Source organism: Marmota monax, unplaced genomic scaffold (assembly GCF_021218885.2).
Source record: "Marmota monax isolate L192 unplaced genomic scaffold, Marmota_monax_Labrador192_F-V1.1 WCK01_AAM20220418_F8-fsc00018, whole genome shotgun sequence".
In the NCBI taxonomy this organism is placed as follows: domain Eukaryota; kingdom Metazoa; phylum Chordata; class Mammalia; order Rodentia; family Sciuridae; genus Marmota; species Marmota monax.
This window is the reverse complement of record NW_026692201.1, coordinates 6,510,322-6,523,761: the sequence shown is the minus strand read 5'-3', so window position 1 is coordinate 6,523,761 and position 13,440 is coordinate 6,510,322. Positions and strand designations below refer to the sequence as shown.

Sequence of the window (13,440 nt, the reverse complement as noted above, 5' to 3'; positions counted from 1 at the left end):
CATCTCTGAGCCCCGCCCCCATCACTTTAGACACCTAGGTCACATCTAGGTTAGGTTTCTCTCTTTTCCCCTCTCTCTCTTGAATATAGGATCTTGGCTGGCCTTGAAATCCTGGGCTCAAGCAATCTGTCCATTTCAGCCTCCTAAGTAACTGAAACTACAGGAGTGAGCCACTGCTCCTAGCTCCATTTTTCCCCCAGTACTAGGGATTAAACCCAGGGCTTTGTGCATGCTAGGCAAGCATTCTACCACTGAATTTCATTCTAGCCCTTTCATTTTATTTTTTTTTATTTTGACACACATTCTCGCCAAGTTGCTCTGGCTGGCCTTGAACTTGGAATTCTTCTGCTTCAGTCTCCCAAGTCCAATGTTTACTTCTTAAAGCCAAGAATGCTATTCCACAAAAAAAGAATGGTTTCATGATCAAGTCACAAAGCACACCAGTCACTTAATTAGACCAGAAATTCTGAAATGAAGAAACTGTTTAACTTTATTAACCAGCTATTCTCAAACTTATTAAGCTAATAAACTCCTTTCCCCCCAACCTATTAATATCCCCCAGAACATACACTTAAGAAATGTTAATCCTAACCATTGCTAAAATATGCTATAAAAATATTATACTTAATCTTATAGTCTAAAGTTTATAAAATGTCACTGCCTTTGGAAAACCCAAAAATGAATTTACACAGAAAATAATTACCAAGTTGCTGGGTGAAAACACCACATGTGTATTTACCTTATCTATATTCATTTAAAAATTAGAACCGTAATCTCCAATTGTAATTTTGTCATTGCAGAAACATTGGGAAAGGAGGGTGAAAAGCAAAATTTTTCAAGTCAAGTATGTAGTATGGAATAGACTATTTTATAAATGTTAAGATCTGAAGCTGTTTAATTTTCCTTTGTTAATTTTCATAGTTGGTCTTTTTTTTTCCCCAAGGGGGAGAAAAGAATGGAATTTTATTAACTTTATGATCCAATGAATATACAGGCATGCCATATTAGACCTTTCAGAAGATAATAAAATGATTAAAAATCTTATTGAAAATATGTCAGTTCTCCCTTTAAGGTATATTTCAAATTATTTACTTCACAGGTTTTAAAGAGTATATTTCAAAGTATACAACATTTTACCTGAAAGCTCCGTAAAGTGGTCTGTACCAACAGACAAATGAACAAGGAGTAAAAAGCAAGAACCACAGGATACTCAATCCAAAATCAACCCCTCTTGCAGAATCAACAAAAAACCAAGCCAAGCATCCGAAGATATTTAGAAACAGTGTTACAGCGTGGACTGTGGAATCAGAAAACAAAATAGAAAAGAAATGTTTACATTCAATTTATTAATTCATCAACAAAAATTGTAAATGAAAAAAAAAACTTCCTAAGAATAGATGTATTCTATCCCATGTTTCCATTTACTATTTTTTAAAACACTGTTTCATACACACTTGATTTAAAAACAAGAGTACATACAGGAAAATGAGTCCTAATACATGCACTGTTGAAAAAATTCTATTGGCCCTCTCCTCCTAATCGGGAATTACACACCTAACCAAAAAAGCACCACTGTAAGGGTTTCCTCTGAAGCAATCATGTGGTTGCCTTTGGATCCAAGGCCCAAGAAGAAGTGTGGTGCCTACTCAGAAAGAGCCAGGACTTAGGAGGAGAGAGGTGCTATACTCACAACTGTATTTTTAGATAATGGAGCTACAGACTAAAAAGTGTTCTAAAAATAAAAACACAGTAGCAATTGCCAGGGAGTTTATAATCAATCTATAAAGATTATTAATTCATCTTCAGAGAGTTGTCCATTTTTTAAGTCCTAAAAATACCTTTTTAGTAGAATATTAAAGTTATTATCAATACCACCCCACCCCAGGATCCCCATATGCACACACAACATGATGCATATTGGCTACTAAGGCAGGCCTTTCCTGGGGGTTAATACACAGAGACCTTGGCAAGCTCTCCCTATGTGGTTAATAAAGACTTTCCCCAACAGATTAAAAACAAAATGTCTGAATAATATTTCACTACACTATGATCCTAAGAACCATATTTGCCCATTACAATTAATAACTTTTTAAAAGCATTCTTCAGCCAGGCATGGGGGTGCTTGCCCATTAGTCCAGTGACTCCAGAGACTGATGCAGACAGATCACAAGTTCCAGGCCCATGTCAGTAACTTAGCAAGAACTTGTCTCAAAATAAAAAATATGCCTGGCATGGTGGTGCATGCCTATAATCCCAGGGCCTTAGGAGGCTGAGATAGCAGGATTGAAATTTCAAGGACAAAGCTTTAGCAATTTAGGAAGACCCTTAGTAACTTAGTGAGATCCTGTCTCAAAATAATTTTTTTGAAAAGGGCTAGGAACGGAGCCCAGTGGGTTCAATTCCCAGAACCAAAAAATAAATAAAGGATTCTTTAAAAATTTATTCACAGGTTGAATTATAGAAATAAATTCTCATGAAAACTAAAATACTATAAAATGTAAATTATCAATAAAAATATGCCAAATTATGACTTGAATTAAAATTAACAAATGAAAAGAATTATTCAATCTAAATAATAAGAAACTCAACATATATTAAAAAAGGTTTTAAGATCTCTTTATGAAATAAAATCAATAATTAATGGAACAGGATAAAACCACATATCCTAGGATGCTCCAGACTTGCTCTTATCTAATCACTAGATAAATAAAACTCTCAAATGAAATAGCTCCAGCAGAGCCGTGAACACCCAGATTATGCCCATTTAATATTAAGACAACCACTTCACCTTTAGTTTCTCAGTTAAAGATATGGCAGGAGCTCTTCCACTTTCAAAATTTCATTCCCTGCTAATTCGCAAAAGAAACACTCACCAAGTACTCTATTCCCATTAGATTTTTAATTCTCATGAAAATTAGCTTACCAATAAATTCACTAAAAATTCTTTTCCTCAAAATAAAGTAGTTGTTAGGGCTTAAAAATAGAATTCAAAATTCTGTGAAATATTATATTATTATTCTGTAGCATTATCTAATCACCTAAAAAAGTTTCAAATATTAAGAACATGCTAACTTTCAATCTTCACAGGAATAATTTTTATTATTAATTTATTAATAATAATTTTCATCTCCTAATCCACTAAAAATATGTATATATGCATGTTTTAAAATTGACAAAAATTCTTCCAGGTGTAGATAAAAATGAATTTAATTTTGTGTAATCTACTAAAATTTTTTTCCTAAATATTTTCCTGGTAACCAACAATCATGATCAATAAGTAATTTACTTGTATCCCAGTGAAGATTAAAATGTCTACTTAATCTGTCCACTTTTACAGAGATCAGAAAATGTATAAGAAAGGCAATGTAATGTAAAACATGCACATGATCTATTTTGCTAATTTCAATCCAATTTAAGGGAGCAATAAATCTATGCTGATTAACTCTCAAGTGTAAGTAGAATGCTAAAGAAATCTTTAGGCTATTTTGTTTATATGATTTGTAAGTTGGATAATTCTCTCTTACATAAAATTTCAACTTGCTGTATTAGGCACTCAAATGTAGAATTAATGAACCTAAATTTGCAATTATCACAATATTCTTCTCAATAAATCCTGAATTACAGTGCAGACACCCAACATGGCATATTACCTTCTTTGCTAAATGGTCTTGAATACAGCTGGTTTGTTTTTCCCTTTTCTTTGTTTAATTAAAAAAAATACTTAAAAGGGTTAAGATTAATTTCACAGTGATATTTCCATGTATATGCATATATATATATCATATATATAATGTATATAATAATACATATATAATTTTTTTTGGTGTGGAGGTGTGCTACTGAATCAAAACCAGGGCTTCACACATGCCAGGCAAGAACTCTGGTGAACTACATCCCCAATCCTTTCATTTATTTTGAGATAGGGTCTCACCAAGTTGCCAGGCTGGACTTGACCTTGCTATTCTCCTCACCAGCCTTACCAGTAGCTGGGATGATAGGAATGAGTCACCACCATACTCAGCTCAGTGATATTTCTAATTGATATAGTTCAGTTCTTGTACAGGGTAAATTATTTTCCCTACGTCAGATACCTTTGAAGACTTATCTTTATCATATTTGTATAAAATAATGTACATCATTTTAAAATGCACATTATTTCTTTATTTTGGTACTTGTAAATGGCATAACATGGAAACCTAGACCCAGGGCTCCAGTCTGGCTATCCAACTTCAGCATTACTTGTGTGATGTTGGACAAGTGATTCAAATCCTCCAAGCTTAATTTCCCTACTTACAAAACTAAATAACATAGTGCCTGACTCACAATGTGGTTAGGACTTAAGAAGATAATGTATATAAGAGATCAGTACTATGATTGGAACAAAGTAAATCCACAAATATTGGCTTTCACTATCATTATTATTATTACAGTAGAAGCATTAGTCAACCCCAAATCATCAATAGTAGATAATTCTTGAAAATAACTTCCTAAAACAGCCTAAATTCTATAAAATTTAGGCATATTACTAAGCTGGCAGTAAATATTATTTTGTTCCAAATAATGCTTCTTCAAAACAGAATCCCAACAAAACATTATTTTGTTCCAAATAATGCTTCTTCAAAACAGAATCCCAACCGGAATTTTTGAGTCCTCTTGAATACCAGTTAACATATCTACCAACTGAACAGAATTGGGGGAAACTATACTCAATTACATTATTTCTCAGAGATTCAGAACATTATATATTTTGATGACAAAACAGATATCAGCATTGAAACCATCAGTATTGGTAGTCAACTATTAGTTGAAATTAATCATCTTCCCCACTCAATCTCTATTTATTAAATACCTTGTATAATTTTCTTCAGACAAAATTCTATCTCCTTTCATCAAAAAGGAAAAAAAATTCTTTTTGTTAAGTTAAAGAACTTACAAAATGCTAGGCCAATTTCTGTCCATTTGAAAAAAATACATACATAAAATATATATGCAGCTATAATATATATTTGATTAAATGAATTGGTTAGCATGTGTGTGAAATCACACCTTAAATATTAAAAAAAAATAGCAATACTGGTGATTCAGCAAGAGATATAGGCCAAAAAGAAAATCTCAAAAGAAACCTCTAAGAGTTAAAATTTAAAAAAAGGATTATCCAGAAGGAACTGCTTCTCATATTCCAAAATGACTTCACCTATGTGAAGAGTGTTCCTAAGAAGAATCTATTTAGGATGGCAAAAAAGTCTCACTAATCATAAAGTAAAAACACAAATTTCATTCTTTAAGTGTGTACCCTAAAAATCATGCCTCCCCCACAGTCACAAAGGTGAGAAGCCATAACTGCTGGCTTCCCTACTGACATGATGATATCAAGTGAGGTTGAGACTACTGTCTGGAATAAAAATAAAACAGAGTAAGTGGGAAGTCTGTATACACACAGCAAAACTGTTCACAGCTTGACATTTTATTTTAGTATTCTATGAGTTGTAATTACACTCAAAGCAATGCGAGCATCACAGCCTAAAACGTCTGTGCTACTGTTCTATTCAATAAGATGAACTGGATTGCTTAAGTACTTTCAAGAATAAAAGCACTCACACCACTTGAAATGAAAAGTAAACTGCCCAAAGCTATTACTTAAATTATGGTTTATAATATTATAATATTTTATGTCCCTTTGAAAAAGTAGCCATCATGCCTATTTTTAAAAGAATTTAAATCGTCTTCTTCTGCATAAAAATAGTATGCATGATTTTTTCAAAGCAAATCATGTCTATGATTCTTTCCATGAAGGAAAAAGGACCATTACAAAATCCCACCAATGTGATAGAGAAGGTAACCTTTCCTCAAAAGCCAGTTCTCAATTTACAGGTTATCCTCAGCCAAGGGCTCTTATTGCCACATACAGTGCAAGTTTTAAGTATATAAATATGATATTTCATTCTGAAAATTATGATTATTAAGGTCTACAGAAAAAGACCAGTTTACTATCCTATGCTCAATATATCAGTTCTGATACGATACATTTTTAATAACAAAAAATATAAACTTTAAACAAATAAAAAATTTGTTTTATACTCACACATCCACAAGTAGTACATAAGCTTTACTGTCTTTTGGAATTCTACAGGAATATCTACAGAAAAATCCTGATAGAAACAAGGTCCCACAGGAAAATTGTCAGGAAGAGGTGGCCAATTATTTTTTCTGCCTGTAAATTGAAAACAAAAAGTTAATTATATCAAATGTTTTATTCTTACTGGTTTCATAGTAAAGAAACCTATTAAAAGATGTTACATTTTAAAATGTAACACTATCTTTGCATTTCTATAAGTTTGAAGGCCACGTTTTACATTTTTAAAATTTTTTCAGAATATCATTTTAGAAAATAATAGATGGTAAAATAGCTTTCCAGTGTCACATCATATCATGTTTAGCATGCACCATTTATGCTCAGGAGAAACCAGACACAAAAAAGAAAGTACTGGTATATACACTGTGACTCTGCCCTAAAATTTGGCTATCATGGAAAGGCCAGCCAGTTTTTCCACTTCAATTTCTTTCTCAGCATCTTATATCATTCATTATAATTCTGCTAAAATTCCTAACCCTTGTGGAGAAGAAAGACCTTTAGTTAAAGGTATTTTAGAAACATTGATCCCCATTAAGCCTTTCATTTCTCCTATAGACACCATGGAGTTAACAGTAGAAAACTGAACCTCAAGTTTTCTACTGTTAACTCCATGAAACTAACATCAAAGAATCAAATTTGGAAATCTCAAAGTCTGGCTAAAAGACCACCACCCAAAATACATATGTGAGAAAACCACAAAACAGGGAGAAAATATGAAAAAAAATCACAAGAAAGAAGTGGGAAAATTATAGCATCCTCAAAAATCTACATAAAAAAATTTGAACTGTAAGGAGAGAAAATGTATCTATATAAAGAAATTAGATTAAAAATAAGACTGAAGAAATGGCAAGGGAAAATTAAAAATAAAGCAGGAAGTCAAACATAAAAGTAAAAGGTAAAAATAATCAACAAAAGATCACTTTCCAATTTTAAATATCACATCCCACAACTTTTTTAAAAAAATTAAGTTCTAAAGACATCTGTAGACCAGGAAAATTTTCATAATGGAAAAAAGCATGACCTACTTCTGATTCTCCCCAGCATGCTCCCTCAATTACAGTTGTTATAATATTCAAATTTTGTACAGTTTAGACATTTCTCATAACAGTCTCATACGATCTGAGAAGTGGCAGAAAATCAGAGTGAAGATCAAGGCTCCAGAACCATAAGTGCCTCACCACTTACAGGCTAAGCCAGTGTAGGCACCTTCACCTCTTGAAGGCTTAACTTCTTCATCAATGTAAAATGAGAACAATCGTGCCACCCTTCACAGGATAGTACTAAGGATTAAATATGAACTAATAGGTGAAAAATGTACTAATAGAATCCAATCTGTTTATTTCTTACTCTTTGTTAATTACTTCCCTTCCTAAAACCTCTCTTGGAAATCATTTTATAGTGATGCTAAGAAAATAGGACAAATTTTAGTTAAAGATATTTTAGAAACATTGATCCCCATTAAACCTTTCATTTCTCCTGTAGATGCCATCTCTGATGCTGCAAGCTAGAAGATGACCCAGAATAAATATGTCTTCATGAGGCCCTAGATCTACACTTTGTGAAATAAGGAAGAAATAATTCTGTTCATTACTGTTGTCCTAAATGTGTTATTCCATCCCCAGGCATTCTAATAATGACTTTCCCAGCTCCCTTAATCCTTCTTATCCAGAGATTGCTGGCTTCCCCTAAAATACTCGCTTCAAGTGATCCTTAGTAGTAACAGCCTGAAAAAATGTTATGGCAAATTTCTTTCTTTGGCATCATATAAATACCCTGGGCTTCCTGGGGTCGCCATAAACATATTTTTCCAACATATTTTGACAAAGATAATGTACTTGTGAGAATTGCAGCCAATAATTTGAAACTGGACTGAATATATCTAGTAAGAATCAAATGTGGGGCACACTCAAAAGTACTTACAAGATTCAATAGACCCAGAGAGCCCAAGAGCAGAATCAAAGGCTCCTGGGCTGAGAATGAACCAAAGGTATCAAAATTGCATTCATTTTCTCTGTGCAATAGACCCAGAGAGCCCAAGAGCAGAATCAAAGGCTCCTGGGCTGAGAATGAACCAAAGGTATCAAAATTGCATTCATTTTCTCTGTGATGAGGCCAACTTTGTTCTAATCTATCAAAAGACTATGCAAATTAGCTAGGATCAGAGAGCTACAGAGTATCAAGTAGGCAATCTGTTGTGTCTGATCTCCTTGCTAGAACAGGAAAATAGGGCAGGATCTTATCCACAAACCAAATGACCTAGAGCTGGGATAGATATTTTTATTTCAAACTTCTCTGCATACTACCATGTTGACTGAGGTTTTGCATTTCTCGTTCTCGACGATCTAATTCTGCAGCTTTTCTTTCTAGTTCTTCTTGGCGCTTAAGAAGTTCAGCTTGAGCCAAGGCATGTTCCTAAACAAAAATTATCAATATGTGAATAGATAGTCAGAGTATAAAATATTCTATCATTTATAAGCTATCTCCTTCTCTCTTACTACCATCTTAGAAATCTAAAAATATAATTCAACCAGGTACAGTGGTACATGCCTATAATCCCAGCTCCTCAGGAGACTGAGGCAGGAGGATTGCAAACTTGAGGCCAGCCTTGGCAACTCAAGGAGATGCTATCCCCCCAAAATAAAAAGGCTTGAAAAATAGCTCAGTAGCAGCATAGTGACCCTAAAGTCAAGCCCCTTTACTATAAAAGGTTTTTTAAAAACTAATTCAAATGTGCTTCCAAAATACAGAAATTTGTTGGAAGATTACAATTTCAGAGAATATTATAGAGATCTGTAGCCCAGTCTGGTCTTTCAGTTATGAAAACTCTCCAAGGGAATGTTGAGTCCACAGGACAGGAAAAAACCCTCAGTAACTGAGTAGTCAGTCTTCAGATATTCTGGAAAATGAAATCAAGGTGACCTTTGTGCTTAAATGAAAGTGAGAACAGAGGTAAAGGGAACAACTAAAGAAAAGTGACAAATAGAAAAAAAGATGGGGGAGCAACTGAATTGGCTCTGATAAACTAGGTTAAATGACATATAAGGCTCCTACTAATGTAGGAATATTTTATAATACCTTAAACATAAAAAGACACCAAGGTGAAAAAACAATAGGCTTAACAAGTCTAAAAACTCCATCTGCTTGTGTATTAAGCCACGCAACTTATTTACATCCATTTTTCTAGGACTTTTGCCATCTTCTACCTCCTCCTGCTAGCCTCTGTTTAATATACACTGTAACTCCATTTCTCAGTATATATTATAGTCTCATTGTTACCATAATGGCAAAAGTTTTTTATATTTTTAGTTATAGATTTACACAATACCTTTACTTATTTATTTTTATGTGATGCAGGGGATCGGACCCAGTGCCTCACATATGCTAGGCAAGGACTCTACCACTGAGACACAACCCCAGCCTGGCAAGAATTTTAATGTATTAAAAAATTGAGACGAAAGGCAAGAAAAATTTCATTATACAAATTGTACACCAAGATGATATACTAATAATTCCTAATAGTGGAATAAAGCAAATGCTACAGGCTGAGAAAGAGGGAGTACATGCTGTGACAAGATGGCTAATCCAGACTCAAAAGTAAATTAAATTTCTTTTTAAAAAATAAGGACGGCAACAGTACAAAAAAATTACTTTGCTCTGAAATGTTATTAATACTATAATTTCAATATGTTACAGTATCAATATATTATTGATACTATAAATGTTATTGATACTATAATTTCTACTGTAAATTCACAGATATCATAAACTAACCTTTGCAATCTGTGTATAAGCTGGATGTTCCTCTGTTGGTTTCATTATTGCTGGCTGTGTATTGGGTACATTGGGCATTTTCACACTGCCTGGTGGAGGCTAGGAAGATTAAGAAAAGGACAAATTATATAAGACAGAGATCCAACTTAAACTTCTTTCAAAAGTTATAATACTAATAAAAAAGCAAAATCCCAAGATCTGCCTCTCTTTGTCCCCTGCCCTCTCAGCCTTGAGTGTATGGCAAAGAAATGCTTAAGTTCTCCATCTCCATTTCTCAAACTCATTCACTTCTCAATTCTACAATTTTCCTACTACCTTTAACACTGTACCACACACACTCTCCTCCAGGAAACCACATGTTAAAAAAAAAATCTTTTAAGGATTTCTTTACAGTATAGCAGACAGCCTCAAACTAAAGAATGATAGTGAGTATCAGGGTATTCAGGTATATACCTACTCAGGAGGCTGAGGCAAGATTACTTTAGCCCAGGAGTTTGGGGTCTGCCTGGTAACACAGTGAAATCCCATCTCTTAAAAAAAACTACACTCAGGTTTGCAGCCAATTCTTCCATTTTCAGAAAGCTCCATGCCTGTGTCTTGGAAAGTCTATAGGAGACCTCTTGGTAGAACCTCCCTAAGACCCCTTGAGAAGAGTAAGGGGGAAGGCATGGAGAATCAAAAAATAAACTACATGACCTTCACTTTGCCAACAAAGATGAACTGCATTTGAAAGCAGCTGCAAGACCCAAAAGTACACAGGTATCTATGAGCCCATGGGGAATTATTAAATTATGGTATATACCTTAAGTATAGACACTGAGGAATGAATATATATTTAAAATATTTTTTTAGTTGTTGATAGACCTTTATTTAATTTATTTATTTATATGTGGTGCTGAGAATTTAACCCAGTGTCTCACATATGCTAGGCAAGTGCCCTACTACTGAGCCACAACCCCAGCCCCATGAATAAATATATTATGTATATGTATATACAAAATAAATTGGGAATTGAATTACCTACCATACATATATCTTAATGTAGTGCAGACATTAAGATGAATAAAAGTATGGAAGAATGACTTTTTAAATACTTAATGAAGCAAAGGAAATTACAGAGAAGTATGCATAGTATCTTTTTAAAATAAACACAGATTTATACATACTCAGAAAATATCTGGAAGACCCAGGAAACAGTTTTCAGAGATGTTCACTTCTTGTTTTATTATATTTGTATATTGTTTTCCTCTCCCAACATGTACATCATATACTACTTTTTTTTAAGCTGTAGATGATACAATCTTTATTTATTTCTTTTTATGTGGTGCTGAGGATCGAACCCAGTGCCTCATGTGTGTGAAGCAGGCATTCTATCACTGAGCTACATTTTTAAAGTTAAAAAAAAAAAGCACATTCTTAAAGAATTATTTAGAATGACCATAAAAAAAGAAAGAAGGATGACAGAAATTTGAGAAGGCAGGACACAAAAAGGAAGAGGCAGGGAGGGAGAGAGGACAACAGGCAGGCAGGACCTAGAGAAGTTGAAAGGTCAGCACCATTCAAAATGGAAAATACCACTAATGTAACAGGATTTTACCCCAACTCAGCAAAGAGCAACCCTGAAAAGGAAGCCAGTCATAATCAAAGATAACAACTAAAGTATGGCTGATTCTAAAATGCGAATGGAAAAATAAAGACTAAAAACAGATCAAACAATTATAATGGAAAAATAAAATGGGGGGACCTATGATATCAAGGCTTACTACCAGGCTGCATTAATTAAGGATATGATATAGATACAAGAACAGAAAAATATACCAACATACAAAACAGGTACAGAAACAAACCCATTCAAATGTAGAAACTTGACACATAACAGAGGTAACACTACTAAATAGTGGAAAAATAATGTTATTAATCAATAAAAATAGTGCTGGGATGTTAGAGTCTGTAAGCAAGTCAAGATGGCGCCTGGCATTCTGCCATAGGGAGTGGTTTGTGAAGTAACTCCAGGGAGCCATTAAGTGTGGAGATTCCTTATTGGTTGACTGCTGTATCTAGTTTATGTTAATTAAGATAAGCTGTGTGGAATGTATATATACCCCTCCTGTCCTACAATAAACGGCTCCCACTCCTGCTGTATCAATGTACACAAGTTGTTCGTCACCCCCCCGCCCCCCCCCTCCCCCCCGGTTATTTTGCTGCAGCCGGACTGTGGCACTGGGATAAATAGATGATCACATAGAAAAATAAAACTAGATTTTTTACTTCATACTACATACAAAAATAAATCCAATGTAGATCAATGACCTAAAAGTAAAACAGTAAAACTTACATACTTTTAGGAGAAAAAAAAGGTGAATATTTTTATAAACTCAGAGCAAAAGCTTCTTGAACGTGAGCTCTAGAAATCTTGTGTTTTGTTTATGGTGTATCTCAAATGCCTCAAACGGTGCCTAGAATAATTACTCATCATTAATAAGACTAGCCAGGTACAGTGATGGACACTTGTCATTACAGTGACTTAAGAAGTTGAAGTAGGAGGATTGCAAGTTCAAGGCCAGCCGAAGCAACTTAGCAAGACCCTGTCTCAAAATATAAAATAAAAAAGACCTGGGGATATATGGTAAATCACCCTGTGACCCATCCCCAGTACAAAAAAAAAAAAAAACCTAGAAAACACACAAACTACAAAAGACTGACAAATTCAAGTATTTTGAAATTGAACAAAGTCAAATCACAAACTAGGAAAATCACATAATTTTTATATGTTCTTGGTAGCAATTTCAGATTGTAGTTATTATAACAAATCCATACAAATGCAAGCTAACAGAAAGATGGACAAAAGATCTGAACAGGAATAGCCAATAAGCATATGAAAAGATGTCCAACCTCCCTACTAATCAAGAAGTGCAAAGGGCTAGGTGGCAGAGCTCTTGCCTAACATGTGCAAGACCCTGGGTTCAATCCCCAGGACCACACTAAAAAAAAAAAAAAAAAAAGCAAAACCAATGACATATTATTTCAAAAATCAGGAGACAGAAAATTGTAAACTCTAACAATACCAAAATCTGGAATATACAGTACATTCAAAATGGTGGTAATAGATGAAAATTAAAGCATTAACTAAGATAACCTATCAAGTCAGTGGAAATAGAAAAGACTATCAACCAATGGTATTGGGACAGTTCTTTAAATTTGGGAGTGGGGAATCAAATCCCTGTATCTCAGCAGAATAAATTCTAAATGGATTAAAAATCCAATGTAAAAAAAGAAAGACAGTAGGAGTAGACAAGTTACATAGAGTATAGATGACTATTTGATCTTAGGCTAGAGAATAACCATTCCAAACATTTCCAAGAGATGAAGGGAGAGAAATCACAATGAAAAGATTTTTAGTTTTTTATTTTTAATGTTTTAGCTGTTGATGGACACAATACCTTTATTTTACTTATTTATTTTTATGCAGTGTTGAGGATCAAACCCAGTGCCTCACACGTGCTAGGCAAGCACTCTACCCCATGAAAAGGTAATTG

The 13,440-nt window shown here is 33.9% G+C and overlaps 1 protein-coding gene across 3 annotated transcripts in view; it reads right to left on the bottom strand.

The window, feature by feature from the left end:
- The window catches only part of Scamp1 (secretory carrier membrane protein 1), a 103,832-nt gene that overhangs the window by 31,094 nt on the left and 59,298 nt on the right, over positions 1 to 13,440 (bottom strand). For all 3 annotated transcript variants that reach the window (XM_046427575.2, XM_046427573.2, XM_058574286.1), the window contains 4 exons: positions 9,905 to 10,003; positions 8,437 to 8,545; positions 6,083 to 6,211; positions 1,138 to 1,297 (listed from right to left, as the gene is read on the bottom strand). In XM_046427575.2, the coding sequence (XP_046283531.1) occupies positions 1,138 to 1,297; positions 6,083 to 6,211; positions 8,437 to 8,545; positions 9,905 to 10,003 (497 nt within the window). The remainder of the gene's footprint in view (positions 1 to 1,137; positions 1,298 to 6,082; positions 6,212 to 8,436; positions 8,546 to 9,904; positions 10,004 to 13,440) is intronic.